This window comes from Gymnogyps californianus, chromosome 3 (genome assembly GCF_018139145.2).
Source record: "Gymnogyps californianus isolate 813 chromosome 3, ASM1813914v2, whole genome shotgun sequence".
In the NCBI taxonomy this organism is placed as follows: Eukaryota; Metazoa; Chordata; class Aves; order Accipitriformes; family Cathartidae; genus Gymnogyps; species Gymnogyps californianus.
In genome coordinates this window covers 101,697,571-101,722,575 of record NC_059473.1, presented here as the reverse complement: position 1 = coordinate 101,722,575, position 25,005 = coordinate 101,697,571, and the positions used below count along the sequence as shown (strand labels likewise).

Below are 25,005 nucleotides of genomic sequence, written 5' to 3'. Positions count from 1 at the left end.
CTCCTATATTTACCACAAAGACTGCCATGTTCCCTCATTAGGGATTCTGATGAGCACAAGCAGAATTCGATGCTAAAGGAGATTTAACTTTTTTGCCTGAAAAAAACAGACATCTACTACCTAACATTACTTACCTCTAGCCCCCTCTCTTCTCGCGTTCGATCATCTACAGATGCAGAGATTACTCCCCAGCGACAGTCAATATCAGACACGTAGCCTCTGTAGAATGGAGATGCAGCACTCAACGCCATCTAAAATAAAAACAGCCTGATATGAAAACAAAGGACAAGCCAAGGAACCAAAAGTAAAATACAACCCCACTGGAAAGGGAAACTTGCTGGTCCAGAAGTAACTGAAGTATATACTTCAGTTTAACTTATGGCCAAAGCCCATACAACCACAAATCTCCCAACTGCTATCTCCAGAATGCCTAGGTGAAGGGTTAGTATTACTGAAGTGGCATCTGATGCTCTCCAAATTTATTACCTCTACAGATCAGCATTTAAGGAACATAAAGACAATATAGGCAGAAGCAATTTTGTGACAAATCAGCAAGTATTCTGCTCGCACACTTCCAAACTCCAAAAGTTCACCTGGCAATCATTTTTTTAATTTTTGTTTGGCCAAGCACCTTAGCAACACAGCCGGAACATACCTCACTCAGAGCAGGATCTGCTCACCACCTAGACCAGACCAATACTTTATTTTTATAACACCTGTTATAAACACCTGTTTATGACCACATGTTTACAAAAGGGACAGATTTAAGCAACTTAAGCTGAAACCCTCTGTAACACCAGACCAGAGCTGAAAAATTAAAAACTGTTTTAAGGAGTGAGCTTGTCTTGTTTTCATGAAAACCTGCCCCAAACGTATTTCTAGAACTATTCAACAAGTCTTGTGCATGTGCGAAGGAGGGTAGAGAAGAAACAGACATCATCTGTTTTGTGGTGTCATTTGGACATTAAATAAATCACACTGCTCACGTGACAACCTAGCAAGACATTGACACTTCTCCCAGAGTACCAAATTTGTGAGTAGCATTCAAGTTTTTTTTTTAATTTAGATTTTTTTTTTTTTTTTTTTTTTACATGTAGTGGCTTTCGCACAACGAAGAGCTGATGTGATAGAAGTCCATTACTTACCACAATGGGACAGATCGTGGCTAGCTGATCATAGAGATACCTTGCTTCAGAAATGCTGCAAGCCTGGAATGTTACCTGTTGGAAGAAGTACAATTGCTATCACAATTTCTATAATCATACCGCAAGCACAGTCTTCCTAGATTTAGAATCAATGATATAATAAAATGATTCAAATACCAAGAATTTTAAGGGGTTGGTTGTTTGGTTAGTTTTGAGTGGGGTTATTTGTGTGGGTTCCCCCCGTCCCCCAATTCTTGGACAAACTTTTGCGCCATCTATCAGCAGCAGTGATATCACAAGCTTCTTTCCACACCACTTCCATGTTCATTAAAAGATTTCAGACCACAAGGCTTCGGCTGTGAGGCTAAATATACAAACACTTGCCAGAACCAAAGAAAACTGAGTTAACATCTACAATACACATGGGTCAGTAATGCACCTTCAGGAAATAAGCCAGGAACCTACTTAGAACAGTCAGAAATTACTGTAGATGTAACATTTCTTTTATGTGACAGCTAATCCTGTTTTAAAGACTATTTCAAGATGCCTTTGTTTAATCCTGCAAAACTGCGAAAAATAAATATCTTCATGTCTACTGTAATTTTTATTAAAAAAAAAAAAAAGTCCAGTTTTGCCTGTATTAGAGGCCAGGACACAGCAAAAGATGGAAAATAGATGTTATTTGCAGAAGCCATTAATAATGTGGAAGCCCCACCACACACAGGCCACTGGAAAATTTAACTTCTTTGCAACTTTTGGTGAAATTTGCTCAGAGCAGCATCAAACACGAGACTCATTTCTGGTAGCAGACCTTACCCTCCAGACTTCCCAAACTGACACTTTATGCATTTTAAAAATGCAGAGGGGGTTCAATCACCTCAGAACTGTTAAAAGACGCTAAACAGATTAAAAGCCTCTCTCTCCTTCTTCACGGTTTACATATTCATCGATCAGAGGATAACTCAGATGGGAGTGTACCCCTGTACCACTATCATAACATTGTACAACAGGCTTCAGCTCTAAGTCACCATCGCTGCTTGTTGTCCTGAAGAATGCCAGCTGAACACAGATTTTCCTCTTCCATGGATTACAATTAGAGTCCCACATAACATACGGGTTCTTCTCAGTCTGCCACTGAAGCCCAATCCAACCCCAAGTAAGCCTTAAAAAAAAAAAAAAAACCAAACCCAAAACCAACCAAGCAAAAAATCCCCCCAAATCCCCAAAACTCCTGAGCTCACTGGTGGGCTCAGATTTTGGGGGGGGTGGGGGGGGGGGGGGTGCGTGTGTGTGTGTGTGTGGGGTGTGTGTGTGTGTAGGAGGAATATGGGATTTGTTTGCATTTGTTTTGTTTGTCTTTTTAAATCTGCAGCCAACATTCATTAAAATATCCCAAGTTAGAAAAAGGGTGTGTGGTAGAGAAAATACTTCTTCTGTGTCTATCCTTCAAGTGGCTATCAGAAAAAAAAAATCCAAAATGCACTTTGAAAAGACAAGATTATTTAATTCTCTTGCAGAGAAGTAAGATTTCTCATTGCTAATTTTGGACTTCCAGCACTAGGGAGCCTGCCTTGGGGTGGAGGGGCTGGGGGGACAGGACACCTACACTCTTTCACCTGACACAGTGACACCCACCTCCCCTTCCCTTTTATGTTTATTCCAAATCACATTAAATCTGGGATTCGACCCGGTTTCTAACGAAACATCCCATTACAGAGGAAAAGGGCATGGCAGTCTTCTCCAGAGGAGGGCTGCAGGCATCGCAAGGAACGCAGAAAGCAGCAGCCACAAGCACAAGGCTCAGCAGGCACAGGGACGTGAAGCCTCAAAAGCGGCAGGAGCGCAACGGTTTGCCACCATCACTGTGGGCTGCCCCAGCCAAGCTCATCAGGACATTATTTTTAACTTTGGAAATATATCAAACCAAGTTGTCGCTTGGTGCATAGTGAGAAAAAACAAAAGGAAGTACACACACTGCAAACTACCTTACAGAAAATAGGTGGGGAATACATGTTTTCTTCTAGTTGGTTATCAAGAATTATCAGTTGATACACAAGCAGCTGCATATAGCACCTACTAGCATTGTTTTCATTCTCCCTTTGATGGTAACAAGACTATCGAATTTGACCACTGATTACAAGAATGGGAAATAGTAAAATGGTACTCCGTAAAAAGGAATTTAAAATATTTTTAAACAAGTTCATACAATGACTGAACAGTAAGGCTGTATTTCTTTTATTGGTCTTAAATAAGAGAGAGATGGTACAAAATAGACCACATCAAAACTTAACACCTTGTAAAAACACGTAGCATTATATACACTTTACTACTACATCAGATTCTCCTTAGTTTACCCTTAGTGACAAGGGCTTTTGCAGTTTCTCAAAGGGAAATGCTTTGAATGGGGTTATTTCTGGCAGTGCTGTGAAACAAGAGCTTGGAGAATTTCCTTTAATCCCCTAGAGACTTAACACTAGCCTCTTCCTAGCTCTGCTTCCAAGACGGCGATGGCAACAGGCAGATTTTATCAACAGTCAAATACATCACTACTACCTAAGGCATCAGCCCCTAGCATCAGGTTACTATGACAGAGAAACATTTAAAACAAACAGGTATTGAAAGGATTAAAGCAGTCCCAAGATACAGCACCTGGATTTAAACAGAGGATATTGTTAGATAGTAGTAACTCAGGCAAGTGGATGAAAATGATAAAAAGTGGGCATGTGTTAATGGGAGAAAATAGAACCAAAAATGTCTCCCAGCAAGCAGAAACAGAAGACAGCTACCCATGTGGATTTGGCAGGTTCATGGTACAACCAGTGAGAAGACGACTTCTTAGCAGACAGCTAAAAGTATTTAAGAATGAGAAATTTTATACAGGAGTTCATGCTGTTCATAGATAAAGTTACACAGAAGGAGAAAGCTACTTATTTTTAAAGATACTGTAAATGACTTCTTGTCACTTCTTGCTTTCGCTGTTCTAAGAATGAGGAAGAGGGAAAAAACCTAAAATTAATACCCAAAAAACCCCACACATTCCTACAAGACAGCTCAGTTTTCATTCCCACCATGTCCTTTGGTCGTGCCTGAAAGAAGACCACAGTGGAAGATGATCTTTCACACTTGATAAGTGCTGGAGTTCCAGGAGCAGGTGCTTGATCAAATGGGGTTTGACCAGTTCAAGAAACCCCTTTCAGCAAGGCATCCAATTACAGTTGAATATTAGCAGAAAAGAAACATAATGCAAGCAAACAAACCTGGATTTTAAGACTAGATTACCAAGTATAAGATTAAATTTGTTGTTTTATTCCCCCTTTTGCCACTCTGAAAATGCATCCGTGAATTAAGCTAGAGAAATTAGACGTAAGGCAAGTCTTAAAAAGGGAAGCGTTTAGGGAAGACAACATGCAGTAACATATTGAAAGCAGACGCATTTTACCTGAAGACAACAGTTTCCCATTCCAAAACCCATAGCATCCATGTATATATAGTCTGGCTTAGCCGCCTTTGCTGCTTCTCCATCATCATTAGGAAACGTTTCGATAAATGGTGATGGCGTGTTCTTATCTTTAAATACTGTGTGGAAAATGCAGGTACTCAGTAACACAGAGCATTAGATTGAACAATTATTTTGAAAGAGAAAAAAGATAGATTGAATTTACTCACTTGGTACATTTATCACAACCTTCTCTCCTCTTCGGTGCCGAATGTTTCTGGTCAGTGTACTACAACAAAAAAAAGTTTGCTGAAATATCTGAAAGTTTCTCTTTATGCAAATTTTTTTTCAGTTAGTTTCTCAGCAATTCTCAGGGTTTCAGCATGTCAGCTTTCTATTTATTTTAAGCATTTTCCTTCAGGACACTTCTTTTCCTAGTTTAAGATAGACTATAACAGATACAACACTGAATTTTTCTTCAGTAAAGTCAGTCTTATTTTGATGGACTTCACAGTACTATGCTGATAGAATAGGCAGAAGTAAAAGGCTACTGCCCTGAAGAATACAAGAGCAAGTGAAAAGGTATGCTTAGTTTTTAAACAGAATGATTTTCATTGTCCTAAGTCTCACCTTACAACAAAACGCCCTCTCAGACTGTACAAGCAGTTTGACACCATGCTCCATTTCAGAGCAACTAGGGCAAGTTACCGAGTACACTGAGACGTTGCTGTGACATACCTGAGCAAGAGCTGGATTAACTGTGATGGAAGTAGTTAGCCATGGGATTTCAAACTGGAAACAATTTTGCAGTAGCATGATCAACACCTTTTGCTCTATAATGGTGTGAACTACTATATAAAGTTACTTGAACTTAACAGTTTCCTTTCTTAAGTCACTTTGACAGACAATACATGTCATCACAACCATCTCTGTCCAAGTCCTTGTGATATCTGCAGCAACCCGCCACACAGCGCTCTATTCCAGTAATGTAAAGTTGCAGGTATGCCTATGATATTTAGGCACAGAAAAATATTCAGCTTCTCATTCACACTCTCCAAATACTCTTACCTAAATCTAGGATGTTTATTGATGGCTTCATCTGGAAAAAAGAGGGATTTTGAAGCTCCTCCTTCTACTGGCGTTGGCTTATATTCCGGTAGCGTAAACCCAGGACACCCTAACCTATGGAACACAACAATGAGATCCAAGCTGTAATGAAAACAGACTGTGATTTTAAAACAGTCAGATCATCAGAGATTAGGATTCCAGTAGACAAAGGAATAAAAAGAGATTTTTTTAAAACTTGCATCTACCATGAGTATTTCTGAAGCACTTTTCAAGACTGCTACCTACGCATGTGGAATTGCCAGAAAGAGGTCTTAAAACAGCTGCTGTTAAAAGGTCAGCGGTTGCCAACAACCAGCTTCCGTGGTGGTTAAAACAGACTACTTTTTTTTTTTTAAACCGCTACGCTATCATTGGACAGTAAATATGGACCTTTTCAGTGGCTGAAGCAGGAAACTTCACAGTATTATGCAGAGTACACACACATTTTAGTATGTTAGCACCTGTCATTAATACTGACATGCAGTTGCATTCTGTGCCTTAAAACACTTTCTCTAGAGGGTACAGGTTAATGTTGATTGCTGAAGTTATTTATCTAGCTCTGCTCCCAACAACCTGTCCTGTTAAAAAGATGTACCTAACCAACTCTAAGAATTAGAGGTAGTTTCAAGTGATACACACATCCCAAGTCTCACAGCAGTTTGTGATTTTGGAACTCTGAAAAACCCCATAAATGAGAGAAACGTAATAAGGAAAGAAAAGTTACAGCTATTAGGTGTAAAATGCTGAGAGATATGCAAGTACATCAGAACACAACCCTCCCCTTTGGAACCTCCATTGTAAGTTTAAGAGTCATCTGAAACAAGAATAAGTAGGTTTTCAGTACAACTGAGACAGAGGAGCATTTGAGAATTTGGAGGTAAAGTTGCAGACGATTAATTTCTCCATGCTGCACAGTATAAAGGACAAAGATTGCGCTATCTTGAGAGGTTCTAGTATTTGGATGTATAAAAAAGGGTTAGCTGATAAAACTACAAGCAAGCTACTCAAAATACCAGGAAACACTCACATTTCTGGAAATATTATTTATGCTCCACACGTATTTCACTATTGGTTTCTTCTTCCTGGTTTAAGTATACAAGTTGTCCTACAACATCTAAACCCAACTTCATCACTTAGGTAAAAGTGCAACATTGTGAACTGCATCACTCCAGTCCGCAAGAAGGAAAAGAGCTCTCTGGTCCAGCAGCGAGGGCTCATAAATTTAAGAACTAGGGATACTCATTTAGCTTCTAAGCTAGAATTTTTTAATATTTAAGCATTTTCAGGTTTGTTCATTTTTAACTGAGTTATTTTAATTTGAATAAGCCTATTTTACCTTTCTTCTGTCCACACTAACAAATTTTTTTGTCTTTTCAGATGCACAGATTTTATTTATTATACACACATGCATATGCACAGACGCACACAGGCATATATACATGTTATTGTAGAGAGAACGTAGCAAAAAACCTCAAACCCACAAAACCTCAGAAATATACGCTAGCAAGACTCCAGTCAAACCAACAGAGACTTGAATAGCAAGACAGCAAAAGGCAGAAATAAGAAACTAAATAGCCTAGGGAGAGCAATCTCTGAAGGATGAAACTATGTTTGGGATGATCCATAAATAATAAGGAAACTACATTTTACTATTTACTGGCTTTCACTGAAGTCCAATGTATTGCTCCTACAGTGATGTAAAAAGTATTTCTCTCTATCTACAAAGCGATGAAGAATTCCTCTCCCTTTATTCCTTGCACAACTGGGTCTGAAATGTTTGTATACAAAATTTATTGAATGACGTAGTCTATTTGTAAGGTTGCAGGGCAAAAAAAATCCCAATTCTGTAACACATTGAGAACTACTTAACCATTGGACTTTAAATAAGCTCTTATTACTTTAAGGGTATCTAGTATAGCTCCCATAAAGAGGAAGCATATATTGTCAACAGAGCGTTCTTCAAATAGCATTCATGGGGCATAACACAGGCATTTTGGTACCCGAACTTCGCTGCTAAGTCACATTTTGTACTGTTCCTGCTCTCAGCAAGAATTTAGGGCCATTGCATTCTGTACTATACAAGAAACTAGCCAGTAAGGCCAGCTCCTTCTCTTCTACTGCAGGGCAATTTTTTTACTATTTTAAGCGTAACTATCTTAATTCATTTGACTGACCGGGCTAGTTAGAATGAACGTAATAAATCCCTGCCTAGAATTATGATTGAAAGAAAGGTCACAAAGTACAGTTTCTCCTAGGTAATGAAGTGCATCCTGAATTTCATTTCTTCAAGAGCCTCTTTACAACAATAAAAAGGAGGAAATCTACCCTTTGTAAGGGTGTTATGAACCCAGGAGAGGTGCACTCCTTTCTAGATTCAGTAAGTACAGTATTATAGAAGTTTTAAGTCTTCGTTTTGTGAGGATAATCACATTCCTGTTCTACTGTGTGCTCCAAGCCACCAAAAGAAGTTTGCACGTGCTTTAGTGAAAAAGTAGTGTTAAAAAACAGATCAGGTTAGCAATGTTTTACAAAACTGCTACTTATAAAGATCAAACATTGCAAAATAGGTAAAGAGAAACCTTTTATATATGATTTGCCATATCAATTCAAGATGGCAAACTACTTTACATACAATATTTTATGTTGTGAATATTCAGGTATTCTCTCCTAATACAAAATCATCACAGATTAGAAGTAACCTAAAAATATAAAATATGCTTATTTGTTTGTCTCGCTGCAATAAAAATTTTAGAAAACATGACCGGAACATTAAGTCAAAGTACTTTCACTGAATCTTATTTTGCTCGGTTTCATTGTACAGTTTAGCTATATGCAATAAGAAGAAAAAGCATATAAGGAGAATAGCGAACACAGCATTACACGTCAGCAACCATCTCACCTCGGAAATGATGTCACAGTGCAAACAGCCTCATTTTCTTTGAGCACAGAAGCGGCCTCTTGCCGTCTTTTCCTCATGTTGTCTTGCACAGTGTTGAATTCAGACATGGTTCCCCCATACGGCTGCCCAGGCGTCCCTTCAATCATATAGCTTCCATATTCTGGTCGCCAGAGTGTTGGGTGGCTATAATAAAAGAATAGCCTCATTTAAATATTTCTACAACTTCAAAAAAGATGGATTATTTGTGAGAATTTCAGAAATGAATGCAACTTGCAAGAAAAATCTCCTAAAGCTGATTATCTGGGAGAGTAACACAATGTACGTTCCGACGTACCTCACCGCTGGGAGTCAGTGAAAAGAAAGTAAGGCACAGTTTGGCAGTAGGAGGTGTTGCTGTATAGTGCAGTAAGTAGGATCTACCTATGTCAAATTGCAATCTTTAGTATCTGCCTCAAGCTTTGTTTCTTGGGCTTTTAACTGAAACTGGAAAACACAAAACATTCAACTGCTTCCACAGTACAAGGCAAGGCAAAAGTTATGCTCAATTTCTTCTTTCTACTGCCTGTGAATACCTGGTCCTGTTTCACTTTATTAGATTAAGAAATAAAATGAACTTTGAGTGCACCTAGTCACCCCTGAAAAGTAATACCCTCCCACCCCCTTGTGAAGCCATGCCGTCTCTATGGAGCGCACTCTACCAGGGGCAGAGCCGCATCTCCGCTACCGTTTTTCTGGCAGTAGCAGTTCTGAGCCTAAAAGCAAAGGGATTCCTTCTTGCAGGCTTTCCATAGCCCCTCTACTGAGGAATACAGACAGGGAAGCCTTACTGGAAGATGGGGTTAAGGTACCTAGAAAGAAGCGGACAGGCCCAGGGCACAAAAGCCTTTCATCGCAACAGCAGAGTTTCTCCACCTTCCTGCAAGCTGTGACCTGCTTTTAGCTCTCTTCAGCCAAAGCACTTCACTGTCTCTGGTCTCATTTCCCTGCTCCCATCAATTAAAAGGCAATTCACACTTCTCTGGCTAGTTGAAGTAGGGATATGATCCAGTTATTCCTGAAAACTCCATGGGAGAGGACGGGGAAGAACCGCCCTGCTGTCCTTACACCTACCTTCCTAATTCTGCCAAAAATGGGAGAACGCTCCTACAGACAACAGGCTTCCCTACGCAGCCCTCACTTGCTCTTGCAGTCAGGGTTACAGGGACAAGTGCACACACACTATGCTTTATGGGGCAGGGGAGGTGTAGTACACGATTACCGTGTACACACAGACACAAAACCAGAGCAAGACAAAACAAATGCCCAAACTGCAGCTTCTGTGGGCTCACCGTTACATCCTCCTTTTTATCAAGTCATAACACAAAAAGTGCATGGACTGCCTACAAGTGTGCTCAAAATCTTTCACTTCCTGCACCGCAGCTTTATCTGAAAATATCGGTATCTGTGGCTTACAGTTTTACCAACAGCAGACTTGAAAGTTAAGCCAGGTCTACAAAATTCTGTACAGTACCGTAACAGGAGAGGAAAAAAAAAAAAGAAACAGGAAACAGCTACTCACTTGGGGTTTACCTTCTCCCCCTTGTCTTGCAGTGTTTGAAGAACTTCTTCACCACAGAGCACCAAGCGCACTTTCTTATTTTCATGGTCAAATTTTACTAACATATATTCCACCTTGTAAATAATAAAAACAAAATAAACAATTAAATGGTAAGATTTTGTTCACACACAAACACATTGACACATAATTTTAAGCATCAAGTGAAAAAAAGGGATGTCAGATTGAACTTAACTTTATCTCTATAGAAGCTTAAAAACCATCACTATGAATGCAGTAAACAATACTGCAGAAGAGGGCTGCATGCTTATTTCATCTTGAATAAAGAATTGAAATTCCTTGAAATCGGCCTTGAATTTTTTCCCCTCCATTTCTAATTGTGGATATTTAAAGGTTCCGGAATTTGTATTTGTCTCCACATTATTTTTCAGACGAAAAAATTAAAACCCTATACAAGCTATTAACCACAAACATCTGTCATCCCATGAGTTACAGTCTCTGCTGCTGACAAAAAACCAACCAAATAAGAGGCATTCTACAAACAAGACATCCATTTACACTCATCACTTGTTGGAGCTGTTTAAGACCAGCACGACAGAGCTTCATTTACACCACGGAAAGCCGATGGTTGTTACAGACAGCATCAGTCCTGCTATCAACACACTCCAGCTCTTGGCACAGCACACGGGTTTCCACCCATTCTTGATTCAGCTTTGCTGCCACCTTTTCTTCCCCTCCTGCCCAGCAGTGTTCCTCACCCCCAGGACCTCTGCCCCCTCGCCCCTGTGACCCACACCCGCTCCCGGTGACACACCGGTGGAGAATACTGTTTCCCTAACAGAGATTATCTGAAAGCAGCCAAACCTGGAACACCCTCATGTTAAACTTTCTAATCTCCATGCATACTTGCTATCAAAGCTCCCATATGGACTTTTAGAGCGCCACTGAGTATAGCAACTTAACCGCTGCCTGGACCTTACAGCCCTTCAATACTTACCGATACAATCTATTTCCTGACACCTATTTGGCAGGGGATGCTTTGTGCTGTTTAGGAAGTGTGAAAGACAAAACAGCCCCCAAGTGCGATGTGCCCCCTGCCACACGTAAAAGCAGAAGTCACACATGGAAATGCATCACATGGGTACTGGCTTTGAAAACCCCCAGCTGGACCAGCAGTGACATGCAGTTCCTTTTGTTGGAGGCTCTCAAACCACTGCCACCGAGATTTTTCACAACTCCATCAACCTGTAGTTAAAAATTCAGGCTGCAGTTCCGCAGCTAGAACTTGCCAGAGGTTTTGCACCATGCTCCTCAGTTTTGTTTTCCAACACTGTCTAGAACCGCATCCACTGGTACTGACCGAACACCACTGCTCCAGCCCCAGGAGTTTAGATTCACAAAAGATGCTGACGTTAAAGTTGCAGCATATTAACTCGTGGCAACTTCTATTTAGTACAGAAGTCTGACGTGTATAGGAGAACAGCTTGCCAAAACAGGGAACTTGTGCAGTGTTTTCCAGCATACTGTAAGTGGATTTGCGGGCTTCATGTTCTTTGGTTGCTTCAGTGTTCATGGAAGAGTTATTTCTAGCTACCATGACAATGAATATAATCCTCCGTTGGGATTTGCAATTAAATCACAAGCAGCATTATCCAAGAGTGTTTGTAATTCTACAGAATCTGATTAGACACAAACTCTGGAGGGACTCATTCAGCAATTATACATGTTCTCTATATGTTTTTAAGATTAAATTTTAATCCCCTGAAGAAAAATAATCATTTCGAGTTTCTGTGCAAGACAGCATTTCTTTGTGTGGTATATTTTGTGGTATGTGTGTATTATGCCACAATAATCTACTTGAGATAACTACAGACAATAGTCAACCAGAATGCACTCCAGCACTGATTTACTTGTTATCTAGTACCAGTCTCTCCAGTGACACCTGACTCATGATTATTGGCAATAAAAAGGGACTTCTCTCGCACCTTCCAGTTTCCTACCATGATCAACATCATCTCCTCCTGCTTTGGAAAAGCATCATCCTCACTCAGACCCAGCCTAAACTAGAGGAGGTACGCAAGCGCACAGTTCTCCGAGTCATACAGATGGACGGCGTGAATGGGCATCAAGCCCACTGCACGCCTGGCCTCCCACCACACCGCCCACACAACGCCCGCATGGATGGGTAGCAGAAAGGAGGGCAAAGGAACCGCAGCTGCCTTCAAGAGACACCAAAGCTGAATATTTGTCCACTGTTACATGAGTATGTTACTGTGATTAGCCTCCTGTCTTAAAAATCCATCTCCAACTGTAACTGCAATGAGCTGGTAGTGTGAACGCTGCACTTCTCTGTAAATCGTATTACAAGTTGCACAAAAGAAAATAAGCCAAAAGTGTAAAGAAACATTAAGCCAAGAAGGCAAAACCAAAGAAATCAAAATGTTTCATAATCTGAGTGCAGTACCGAATATATTGTATTTATGCATCTAGCTTTAGAAACAACTACTACTCTTGCCTCCGGAAACACTGACTAAATCTTCAAAGCTGTCTTAACGCACAGAAGATCTGCCATTAATTTTAATGAGAAAAGGAAAAAAAGCTTCAGATGGCTGCCAACAATTCCAAGTAAACCACAGGGTAGCTTGCCAACAGAGGGACTGACTCAATGGACATCCTTAAAGAATTTAATTTAAGCTCATCAAAAGATTTAGCCTACAGCTAGAAAGAGAGAAACAAATTCAGTGTTCACACATTTTTACATTTAACTTCAGCTCATCATTCACAGACTTCTCACGTTTTCTATCCACAATAAAGTTCAGAGAATTGCAGCCAAGCTAAAAGCATCAACATGCCTGGCAGAGCTTCAAGAGTCCGAAAGCCAAATATGCAGGGTTTCACCCAACATTCATAATTCTTCATTTTGCCAAGCTCTTCAGAGTTCACTTCTCTGCCTCATTTTAACTAGTCTTTCTAGCAAGCAGCAAAATACACATCAGGTCAAATTACTGATGCAGATGGCTGACAAGCAGCCTTGCTAAGAGCTGGCTAGGAAAGCGCACCCTGCCATGGTAAGCAAGGTGGCCACTTCGGACCCGCATGCCCAGCCAGTGCCGTCATCCTGCAGCAAACCCTACGCATCTCTATACTCCAGCCATGTCCTGGTTTCGGCTAGGATAGAGTTAATTTTCTTCTGAGTAGCTGGTATAGTGCTGTGTTTTGGATTTAGTGTGACAATAACGTTGATAACACCCTGATGTTTTCAGTTGTTGCTAAGTAGTGTTTATACTAGGTCAAGGATTTTTCAGTTTCTCATGCCCAGCCAGCAAGAAGGCTGGAGGGGCACAAGAAGCTGGGAGGGGACACCGCCAGGACAACTGATCCAAACTGGCCAAAGGGATAATCTATACCATATGACATCATGCCCAGTATATAAACTGGGGGGAGTTGGCCAGGAGGGGCAGATCGCTGCTCAGGAACTGACTGGGCATCAGTCGGCAAGTGGTCAGCAATTGCATTGTGCATCCCTTGTTTTGTATAGTCTAATTCTTTTAGTATTATAATTGTCATTTTACTGTTATTATCATTACCACTATTTTATTCCTTTCTGTCCTATTAAACTGTCTTTATCTCAACCCACGAGTTTTACTTTTTTTCGATTCTCTCCCACATCCCACTGGGTGGGGGGGAGTGAGCGAGTGGCTGCGTGGCACTTAGTTGTCAACTGGGGTTAAACCACGACAGGTTTGCATGTGCTGCAAGGCTGCAGAGGACAAGAAGCAGCCTCCTACCTTCTCCCTGCAGACAGACACGCTCAGCACTGCTTCAGTGAACGAAGCTCTCCGGCCAGCCCAGGTCTGTCTGGCTTGCAGAAGTGCTGTGGCACCTTACCAGGAGAAGGAACAACAGTTTGGCTAGCCAGGTGGCAAAGCAAAAGCTGTAAATCCACACACAGGCACAGAGCAAGCCTAAAAAAATCGTTCAAACCTAAATGCATTAAAAAAAGCAAATAAATTCTCAGTTAAAGCAAATAATTGAGTATAACAGATCTACCCATGAGCCAACACAAAGAAAAACTATTCTTTACAGGTTTCCTTCCTCTCAACTACCAACTTGCAATGTACTGCTTCTACAGAGTACTTCCATGCCAGCTCCGCTCCACTGTCATATCTTCTGGGAAAGGAGTATGCACCATTAGCTTGCCGGCAGGACAGCACCCAGAACGGTGTTACTTCACTTGTCACGATTATTTCTCACAGTCGGCTACCAAGGAAATTTCAGGCTTTTGAAAATTCTTTGACTTCACCTCTGTAAATACAACCACAAGTGAGACCTTGAAGCCCCTCAACTGGGGACGAGCCAAACCACTCTCCATGCATTAAGCCAAACAGTTGTGCTGGACTTGCCCAGTGGCAAACTGAAAGATGATCACTCTCTGGAAATGGGTAAGCATGTCTGAACGCCTGAGTTATTTGACCACAATTACACATATTATTTCTGCATAAAGCACACTACTTAAAAATGAAGAAATATCAGTCAAGCGACTCTTTAGTAGCAATACTAAGGAACAAGGAGAACCAAAGTTGACACACGTACCACATAGTATCAGCATCTAAATACTTGCCTTGGCAGTGGTCTGCTTGCCAAGATCAAAACCCCTCCTTGCACACTCAATTTAACACCATCATGCTAAGTACACTGGGAACAAAACCTATCTAATAGTTGAGAGTAAAGCCTCTGCTCTAGAGTTAATGTTAAAATCCTTTTAACATTCAAAGTATTTGCCACAAGGTATTTCTGCATATGAAAACACTAAGGTAAGCATACACTCTGGACTTTGGTAAGCTCAGAAGGTGCTGAGAAGATTATATAACAGAGGAAAATAGTTTAAGAAGAATGATCTGAAGAGAAACTTTTTTGAGAGGAAAGCAATGCCAGTCTGCACGCTCTCTACCCGTGAAAAACAGTTCCCTGCGTTCGCCTTTTACCACACTCTTGATCATCCATCTCAGCTGTGGATGCCCCCTCCCTGGAAGTGTTCAAGGCCAGGTTGGATGGGGCTTTGAGCAACCTGATGTAGTGGAAGGTGTCCCTGCCCATGGCAGGGGGGTTGGAACTAGATGATCTTCAAAGGTCCCTTCCAACCCAAACCATTTGTGATTCTAAAAAAACCTGATCACAGGTGACTCATGGACCACTGCTGTTCCTCAAGGACAATCCTATCAACGGTTTCTTTCTCCTTCCACTGGGCAGCTACTGCCACATGTACTTGGAAAAATTGTTAGTGGTCTCTTCATACATACCTTCCCTCGGGCCTGGAGCTTTAAGAGAAATTAGACATTTTCCCTAAACACCCAATGAGGTTTCATGGCTTTTGTTTATTATTACCAAAAGCCACTACAACACTTAATAGAAGTATTTTCATGCAGTAAGCCTCATATATTTATGTATACAGTAGAAAATAAAATCAAGGTAAACTTTCTTCTCAAGAGCATCAAAGAAACAAAACCCTTTTCACTAGTTATTAAGCTCCATTATGGCAAAAAAAAAAGTAGTCTCTCCATACATTTATTGGTCAGTTAATGCATCATTAAAATATCATGTATCATTAAAATGACAGTCTACAGGAGAACAAAGTTTTAATAATCTGACTGTTCATTAAAGAACCTCTGCCACAAGTTTTCAGTGTTAAGATGGAAAAAGCAGATTTTTTCCGTAGGCACACAGACTTCTGATGGATGTAGAGCATAATACTAAAGAATTTTTTTTAACGCAGTTATTTTCTCACCACTGCTGTGATAAAACATGGGGCCACAATAATAACTAGCTGGTAATGTACATTTAATAAAAGGTTTACTGGCCCACAAAGGCGAGTCTAAGCCCTGAGGGAGCAAATTTCAGAGAAAAACAAGTCTGGAAGTGCCATAGAGGCTGGTTACCCTGTTTCTAGCCAGCAAGTCCCCAAACCGCACGCTGGCACAAGGCAGAGCACTTCCACACTCATGAGATTACCATGGGTGTTCTCTGACACAGAAATAACTTCAAAAATCTACCACGAACAGCAGAACCAAGATTCAAATATATTTCCCAAAATGCTTGATTTTGATCAAGCAGATTGGAAGTGGCCAATCCAACAAATAAAGCACCATCTCCAGCTCTATACAAAACTGACTTGCAGAAACCATGCCCTAAAAATAAAACACAACTGATGTTTTATATTACATTGACAATAAGCAAAAAATGAAGAACTTCTACACCACATTAAAGATGACCATAGATAAAGAAAACAAAGAGGATGCAGGGCCTCTCTCTCAGTCAACACAGCCAGCCCCAGCTAAGTGCTCCTGCCTGTTCCCCCTCCCACTTGCCGACATCAGGGCTGCAGATTTTCTTCTGCACGTGATACAACTTGACTAGAGATCCTGTGCTGCACATACCACAAACCAGGAAGCTGGGTTATTGAAAACTAAAATCTAGAGGTTATAACCATTTGCGTGCTTCTAAAGAATAAGATGTGGCCCATTAGAGAACAAAGTGTCTCTTCTTTGACTGCTGTACTATGTAACACCTAAGGCTAATACTATTTAAAAAAAAAAGACTAGGATAACATTAATTTTAGATTTCTGCAGCAAAGAGAACTTTAAGAAACTTATGAATTTTTAGATTTAAAACAGACAAGAACAAGGTTTTTTTGGCACAGCTATACTTTCTATTCCACACAGATGTTTTTATGGACCAGTAAAAGACCATTTATTCAACTGTGAAACAAGATGCTGCAAGGTTCTAAGTTGCCTCTTGCATCAGAAAGCAAGAAGGAAAAAAAAAAAAAAACCCCAAACAAGCAACATCAACAACAAAAATCCTTCCTGTACTCATCCTTCCGACTCACCCTTTCTCATACCGTCAACTAAAATAAGGCGTCTGCACAGCAAGAAGAGGAAGTCCTGTGGCAAAAGAGGAATTACAATAGACAACAATCCCATGACAAGACCATAGCAATTCACTTGACATCCACAGAAGGAAGTTCACTGAACAGAGTATTTCTTTATCAGAAATATACAAACAGCACACAATTTAAGCTTCTCTTATTAAGATCCGAGATTGGGAAGGAGGAAATCAATGCTAACCATGGGGGCTGGTCACTATTTATGACAAATTGCAGCTTGTCTAGGAAAAAACCACCCTCCAAACTGGTTTCCATGAATTGCAAAATTAGCTTTTGAAAAAGCATCTCACTATAAACTACAGCGAGTCCTGCACTGTCACATGCACAACGCATCCAGCGGCCAAGCTCACAGATAGGTCAGTGGTGCTGCACTACAACCTACGTGTATCTCATCACCTGGCCACGGAAGAACTGAGCAAGAGGGAGCTGAAGCAAAATAATCAGTCATCAGGGAGGTTAACACATCATGCACGTTTTGAGAGCTAGAGGGTTTAGATGTAATTCAGTTTAGGCTTTCCCTGACACAAGGATTAAAGCCAGGCAGAAAACGTAGTTTCACGGCCATCAGCCAAAGCATCCAGGGAAGGAATAAACATGGAGACTCTTCAAGGGCACCTATCTTGTTCAAGTTAAGATTTAAGGAGTTATATTTGTGTGCATTAGTGTACTCATTTTAGAGGTTGCATATATACACTCAAGGCTGTCAAGCAGCGTGAGCTGATGCATTAACATCATACCTTCGGACCCTGCCCCAGAAACGCCACTATGATAAATAGCAGGTGCAGCTACAAAACATATTAAGGACGCACTAAATCTATTTGTAAACAAATAATGCCACTATCCCTTTATTTAGCCAAATGAAGCTCAGAGAGAAAGGATGAATAAGCAGACACGTGACAAATAACCAAATCATTCACGAGTGCTGCTTCCCTCCACGTGGCAAGCGAGCGAGCACATCGATTAAGACAGCTCCCATTCAGATGCATCCACACATGCCGCATTTGGCTAGAGGCCATCATGAAGAATTTCTGCATGAAAGAAATTAAAAAATGCATTCTGTTCAGGGAATTTTGCTGAGGGAGGGGGAGACTAAAAGCGATTGTCTTAAAATGACAAGAGCTCAAATATAAAAAACAATTTGTAAGACTTCAGGCTACGTTAGCTTTATTACAAGCACGAGATTCCCAGGAAAAGCTTTAAAACAAAGCAATTTATGCACACCAGTATATTGCAGCAGTTTGTACAAAGTGAGAATGTAAGATCATCGTAATATTGATGATGAGTCTGTACAATGACTTGGCTGATTTTTTTTAAAGATGATCTATTATTGACAGCCAGGAAAATACAACAACTATTTTTTGTGATTCTGTTTTATTTACAACATATACAGTAAAAAGCCAGTTAGAAGGTTTCAGATGAACATTAAAGAAACCCCACGAGTCACTTGACAATTATCTAAGTGGTTTGGATAGAGGGACATACATCTTGCAGCACGTGGAGTTTAAAGAAACCATAATAAACTGTCTATTCTTGTCATCTATGTAAATGTCTGTCTCAGCTTGAAAGCTATCATGTGGCATCTTGTTCCACAGGACATCTAGGCTTTGTAAAGTAAGTAATTATCTTTAAAGGACATCTGCTGCTTTTCTGTTCCACCAGGTTTGCCAAATTTCTTGTAAAATGAGAAAAGAACACTACCTTTCCTATATACCATGATGCTCTCTGAACCTACTGCTTCTTTTATCAGTCACAGTCCTTTCTTATCTCTATTTGAACATTTCCATGTGCACGCGTGTGCCTCTCACCAAGCCTCACTGTTGTCTTTTAGTGAAGAGATGACCAAAACTTCATCTGTGTATTTTAGGCATAGTAGCTGTACTTATTTTACGCAGCTGGTGAGCTAGATTCACCATTGTTAAAAAAAACCCCTAGACTTTGTTCCTGGTTTTAAATGGGTGACAGACAAACAGGAGCCTCAAACTGTGTGCACCTGAACCCAAATCCAGTTCCTTAAGATGTAGCAATTATTTTACCAGTCTGAAGTTCTGCAGACTGTAATGCAACATCACTGATCATACCATTTACACATTGCTACTGCCCTGAAAAAAACCAAAAACATAGAGGCTGTAAACTGCAGCAAGACATTAATGCAATAGCTAGGTCCCTGGCAAGAATCATTTAAAAGGAAAAGCAGCTCTTTTCACAGCCCAGCCTTTCATTAGGAAAAAGAAGAAAGCTTTAAAGAGACTCATGCATCTTCTAAGCAGAAGCAACACCTTTGGGACATTCTGGTAAGAAACCTCTGGCCTCTCGCAGCATCTGAGAAGGGCTGCTTTGCTTCTTGCACAAGGAAGTGCTGAGCAGCAAATGTTCATTTTGGTTCTTATTTAACTTATTTACAAGGTATCATTAAAAAAACTAATGGCTAAGGAGAGGAATGAATCAGAAGTACAGAAGAAAAACCAAAAGAAGGTTAAAAAAAGACCAAGAAAGAGATAACATGCAGAAACCCCCCCCCAGAATTAAGTCAGGAAGACTTCAACTTGCAAGCAGTGTGGTGGCGCATTTTTCATGCTGCCTCATACAATTCATTATCAAACCTATGTTAAAGGCCTCCAAATTTCACTCAAGTTTCCATGAAGAAAACAACTGTCTAAAAGCCGGAGATGCTTATTGTGTGCTATGTCCCAACACTGACAGGAACAAGACTCATACACAACAAAAGGGTCATTATGTCCAATTTCACTAAACAAGGCTGGGCAAGTTAGATTGCCATTTCATTCACATATACTTTCAAATAAAACTGTCATGTTTTGCCCATGCTTGCTTTCTACACCCCTCTTTCTGAGTGGATCTCCCTCCACCACGCCTTTCTTGACATTTTCCTATGCCGAAGCAGCTCCTCCTTACTCTTTATTCTTTCTTTGTCCCCGTCAATTTTCCTTTTCCAACTCTTTGTGCTTATATTGTTTCTTCCCAGTCCAGACAGGTGTTCAGCCTGGAGAACAACCAACCTGTCCCATTTAGCAGCAAAAGAGATCACAGAAGACAAGCATTACATGCATGCATGCATACATACGTGCACGTAATTATGCGCAAAGTGCCGTAATTCGTACACTTGTGTGCAGGCTCAGCACAAAGCAATGGCAGTGAGCCTAGCCAAGGGCCAGCCATTCCACTTGTCTGATCTGAGTGTCCGTATTAAGCTGCAAAGTGAAATTTAAGCAACATCCATCAGCTAGAGGAATGTAATCAGCAGATGAGAGGCACTGAACAGCACAAGAGACTGGTAATGCACTGGCACAGAAGAGAGCTTTTTGGGACAAAAGCTAGGAAGCAGCAGAATAGGCTTTGCCTTACTCTCAAACCCTTTAAATTCTTTTGGTACCACTAATACCTGCCAAGCTGCACAAACTAACTGTTTCATGTAGTACCTATTAACCCTACTGGAGTTTTAAAACAGTAGTGGAAAGTTGCAGGTTTTTGTATCTGCTGCACAAAAAATAAATAAACTTAATGAACACTACTCTGCAAACCCAAAGGTAAGCATACATTGTTGGATGGGAGAGGAAGATGAAAACACAAGGAGATCGTGAGACCATACTGGTTAGCGTGATGAGGTCTCGTCAGCAGATCTAATTTTTGCCCAACTTTTGTGGGCATTAAGGCAAGGATAATAAGGAGGGGTTTGATGAGGGATAATGAGACAGTTTAGTGTTTTGTATTTTCCACAGTCAGGAGAAGCCAAACATAAACAGGGAGGCCAACCGTCACTTTTAAATGAGGCAGAAGGATGATTAAGATGCAAAGGACCTTTACCTGCAAATGCAGGTTCAGAGAGACCTGTAGAAAGATTTTTATTTTTTTTTTTAAAGCAAGCCTTATTCTCTGTTACACTCACATTTGTAGGCCTTTTTTTTTTTTTTAACCATTGCAAAGACTTCATAGTTGTGGAAAACAGAGTAAAAAAGAACTGCCCCCAAAAGAGACAACAGCTGTTTGGTAAATCCCTTGGTTCTACTAACCCTGCAAGCAAGAAGACAGCTGACTTTTCAAGAGGTAGCAGAACCAGCATTTTGACCTTTCCAGCTTTTTACTCGGGAGGATGGGAGCACTAGGGACTGCTACCCTGCAATGCAAGTTGTGATGCTGCCTCGCTTCCTTCAAAACAAATGCCACCATCCTGCTCCATTAGCACTTAGCCTCAACACTTTTGTCTGGCACCCAAGAAACAGAAAGCATATGACGATTCCCCACAGTTTCATTACCTGGGACAACAGGGAATGGAGTCCCTAGGAGATTACAAGCACCCCAAAGGACCACCACAGCTCTATAACGAGTCTTACAACACACACTGCGAAGCAGAGTCCTGTTGAAAACAGATCCAAAGCAAAGGCTGGTTCTATACTCACGAGCAAACACAGGATTTCTTTTTCACAATGGCATCACCTAGATGGGGACAATCTTCAAAGTATTCACGTCTGCCCTGAAAGACAAACTCAGTATGTGCTAAGAAAATTGTTTTTAACTCAGAAGTATTCCTTAAAAATGAAGTAAAAAAATACATCTTTCGCCAGTCTCAGAAACATCTCTCAAACACAAAAATAATTTTGTTTATTCCAATTTCATCTCTAACATTATGTGAGGGCTGTCATCTTCATTCTTGATTTCCATCTTCAAGAGGTTTTTAAAACAATAAAACACCCTCAGGCTATGACTTTATACATGAAGGTCAAAGTGCACAAAAGGCTTTTTATGAAAATTGTCCAATTAGTTGATTCATCTAAGCTGCACATAAATGTGGCGCCACTTTCTAATAACTAGGTATTTGAGAGGAAAAAACGGAAAACAAATTTACTGCTTTCCCCACTAGTCTATCTACAGCACAGCTGAAATAAGTTATGGAGACAGGTATGTTTTTGTGTTTGCACAAGAGCAGACTGGCAACAAGTATCTGGTACATTAACACACTCCTAAATGCTGTGTTATGTAAAAAAAAAAATAATAATTGCATAATACAGTAGAATAAAGATAAGTTGCCACACCTGAGTTTACTATCATTTGCTAAAATCAGAGAGAGATCATGAACCGGGTTACCTGACCTTATCTGAATGTTCACAGGCATTTCAAATATGGCTCTCACCTCCTTATCATAATCATGGCTGTAATCATACTACTCTTAAAATTCTGCCTCTTGCCACACTGGGCATGACAGAAGAAAACTGTGAATCTCCTCAAACATAACGCACCATCATTTACCAAGCATAAATACTTTCTTCAGTACAGTCCCCAGGCCAAAGGAAGAACGAGGCTCCTGGGGCGCAGCCTCACCATACAGCCAAGCTTACCAAGTGACTAGCTGCAGGTGCTGCAGGGGCCGGTTCTGCCTGCCCCTTTCCTCCACGCACTCCTGCTACTTTCCTCACATTATGCAGAACTTGCGAAACAGTGGAAGCTCAGCTGAGGAGACGAATCACCCTAGAAAACTGAATGGGAGAAGAGTTTTCTGCTGGGTTAACTTCTTGAACTCGTGTAGCCAGTAACAACACAAGGAAGGCAGGAGAAACATGAGCCTGGAGCAAGGGGAGGGAAGCTGAACCACCTTGCTAGCGGATCAACCTTAGCTATCTTGTGAAATCTCACCCTGAGAAACCAAGGACAACTAAAATGTAATACTCATTGAAGAACGAGTACCCCATCTTAAAGATTAATGAGAAGACCCTCAAGCTAAGTCTCAGAGCAACAGGGAGACTCTGCTCTGTCTATATTCCTGAACTTAAGACTGTTTGTGAGGCTCTTCTGTCAGCGTAACTTCAGTCATATAAGAGATGTAGAACACAGAGATGTCAGACAGGTATAGACATATTTAAATTTCCTGAGTCCACACCACTCTGGCTGCAAAAACCCTGCGGTGTAGACTATACATGCTGGCAGCATCATTCCCTTCACTGGACTGATTTTAGCAGCCAAGGCCCCACTCGCTCCTCTTGAAAGCAGCTCCTGTGCCCCGATGCTTGCCTTGCTCAGTTATGTGAAGTATGACAGCAATTCCTTAAAAGAACAGACTTTAAGAGACAAGGTTTCTCAAGGTGCACAAGGGGAACAGCATTTTCCTCTGGCAAAGAGCATCTGTGAACAACTACTGTTACCACCTAGATAAAGTTTTCTCACAAATGCCTTTGCTGTTCAGAAAGGAAACGGAGCATGAGACGGAGATGCAATGGCCAAGCCCCCACATTGCTCGCTTCCTACTCTGCTCTTCCAACTTCCCTGCAGTCACATCACAGACATCGCCAAGTAAAAAACGCTGGACCACATCAACACCACAATCAAGGATGGCTTCTAGCACAGCACATGCAAAGCTGCTCCCTGTCTCCAGGGAAAGCCAGGACTCTCGGGAAATCCTACTGATCAATACAGAAGGGAGACTCTGCTCCTCGCAGAGTCCTGTCAGGCTAGGACACAATTCAGTGCAGGTTTGCATGGCAACACACGTAAGACCTGCAGTTAAAGTTACGCTCCTCGGGCACAAAGCACCTGTAACAAAGTTCAACTCACGACCCAAGTGATCTTACTCATCTTTGTTCAAAAGGGAGGCTGACTCGCGCCGGACACCTGGAAGACTCTGGGGTAAAGCAAGGCTTGGTGGGCCCTTTCCACAAGGGCAAGCCAGGACCACAGAGGGACCTGGTGCGTGGCGAGGTTTCCACTGCTGAGCCCACCTGCTCACCTCCAGTCCCTGCTTCCCTCGCTCCCCTCCCAAAAACAGATCCTGAGGCTGAGCTGGCGCTACCTTAGAGTTTAGACATACACATGCTTTAACCAGACCTCACTCCAGAGAAAATAAATAAACTCACGGGAATGAGCAAGTGCTGCCAGGCATCACCGCTCCCGGGAATACACCTCCCGAGGGGCTGCTCAGGCGGATTTACGGATGCCTGACAGAAGCACTGAAAGTTGTTCTAGCGTTTGAAAATCACAAGGTAACAGCGGGGCAACCGTGCTGCGCAACCGCGGGCGGCGAGCGACCGACAGCGTGCGTGGGGGAAACAAAGCCCCGCCGGGCAGCCTGAACTTTCCCCTCTCGCCGAGCAACCGCGGGCGAACCCGCTGCCGGGCACCGCGGCGGGCAGGGCCCGGGCCGCACCGGAGCGGCGCCCGCCGCGGCGCCCACCCCGCCGCCGCGGCACCTGCGCCCGGGTGGTGGAGGCCGCGGCAGGCCGTGCCTGTCCGCGCCGCGCCGGGGTCTCACCTCGTCGCCCCATTTGAGGACGTCCTTGTGGCGGTCGCGCAGGGCGCGGTAGATGTGGAGGAACTGGAGGATGCCGTGCTTCCGCACGTGCTCCGCGTGCCGCCGCGTCTCCTCCCAGCTCAGCGGCGAGCCCTGCGACAGCAGCCCCATGCCGGTCCGCAGCGGAGCGCCGGCGCCGGGAAGGGAAAGGAACGGAAGGGAAGGGGAGGAGAGCGGAGCCTGCGCGGCGCGGGCTGCGCTCTGCGCCCCGGCAGCGGCGGCAGCCGAGCCCGGCGCCACACGTGACGGCGGCGGCGCGTCAGGCCGTGACTCAGCACTTTCCGCCGGCAGGCCCCGCCCCCCGGCGGGCGCTCGCTGCGGGCGGGCTGAGGCGCTGCCTGGCGGCGGGGCGGCCCCGGCGGCAGCCGCCGGCGGCGGCTTCCCTTCCGCGCTCACGGCGTGCCCGGGAGCTGGCGGGGAAGGAAGCGCCTCTGGAAAAGCAAGCGCCGGGGAAGCCGCGGCTCCGCTAGCGCGCGCCCGTGTGTGTGTGTGTGTGAGTGTGTGAGAGTGTGAGAGTGTGTGAGCGCCGGTGCCCCGTTACCGTACCGGCGCACGCCCCAAACACGGGGGCGGAGGCGTCCCTTTCCTGCGGAAGGCCTGCTGAAATGGCGGTGGGAAAATGTCCTCCT

The 25,005-nt window shown here is 42.4% G+C and overlaps 1 protein-coding gene across 2 annotated transcripts in view; it reads right to left on the bottom strand.

The window, feature by feature from the left end:
• Positions 1 to 24,529, bottom strand: part of GCLC (glutamate-cysteine ligase catalytic subunit) — a 35,940-nt gene extending 11,411 nt beyond the window's left edge. The window contains exons 1-8 of one of the 2 annotated variants that reach the window (XM_050893405.1): positions 24,338 to 24,529; positions 10,146 to 10,258; positions 8,588 to 8,770; positions 5,650 to 5,763; positions 4,812 to 4,870; positions 4,585 to 4,721; positions 1,146 to 1,220; positions 135 to 251 (exon numbers count right to left, since the gene is read on the bottom strand). In XM_050893405.1, coding sequence (XP_050749362.1) covers positions 135 to 251; positions 1,146 to 1,220; positions 4,585 to 4,721; positions 4,812 to 4,870; positions 5,650 to 5,763; positions 8,588 to 8,770; positions 10,146 to 10,258; positions 24,338 to 24,487 — 948 coding nt within the window. In that variant the 5' untranslated portion in view covers positions 24,488 to 24,529. The remainder of the gene's footprint in view (positions 1 to 134; positions 252 to 1,145; positions 1,221 to 4,584; positions 4,722 to 4,811; positions 4,871 to 5,649; positions 5,764 to 8,587; positions 8,771 to 10,145; positions 10,259 to 24,337) is intronic. The other variant, XM_050893406.1, reaches the window with a different exon arrangement.
• Between the last annotated feature and the right edge of the window lie 476 nt (positions 24,530 to 25,005).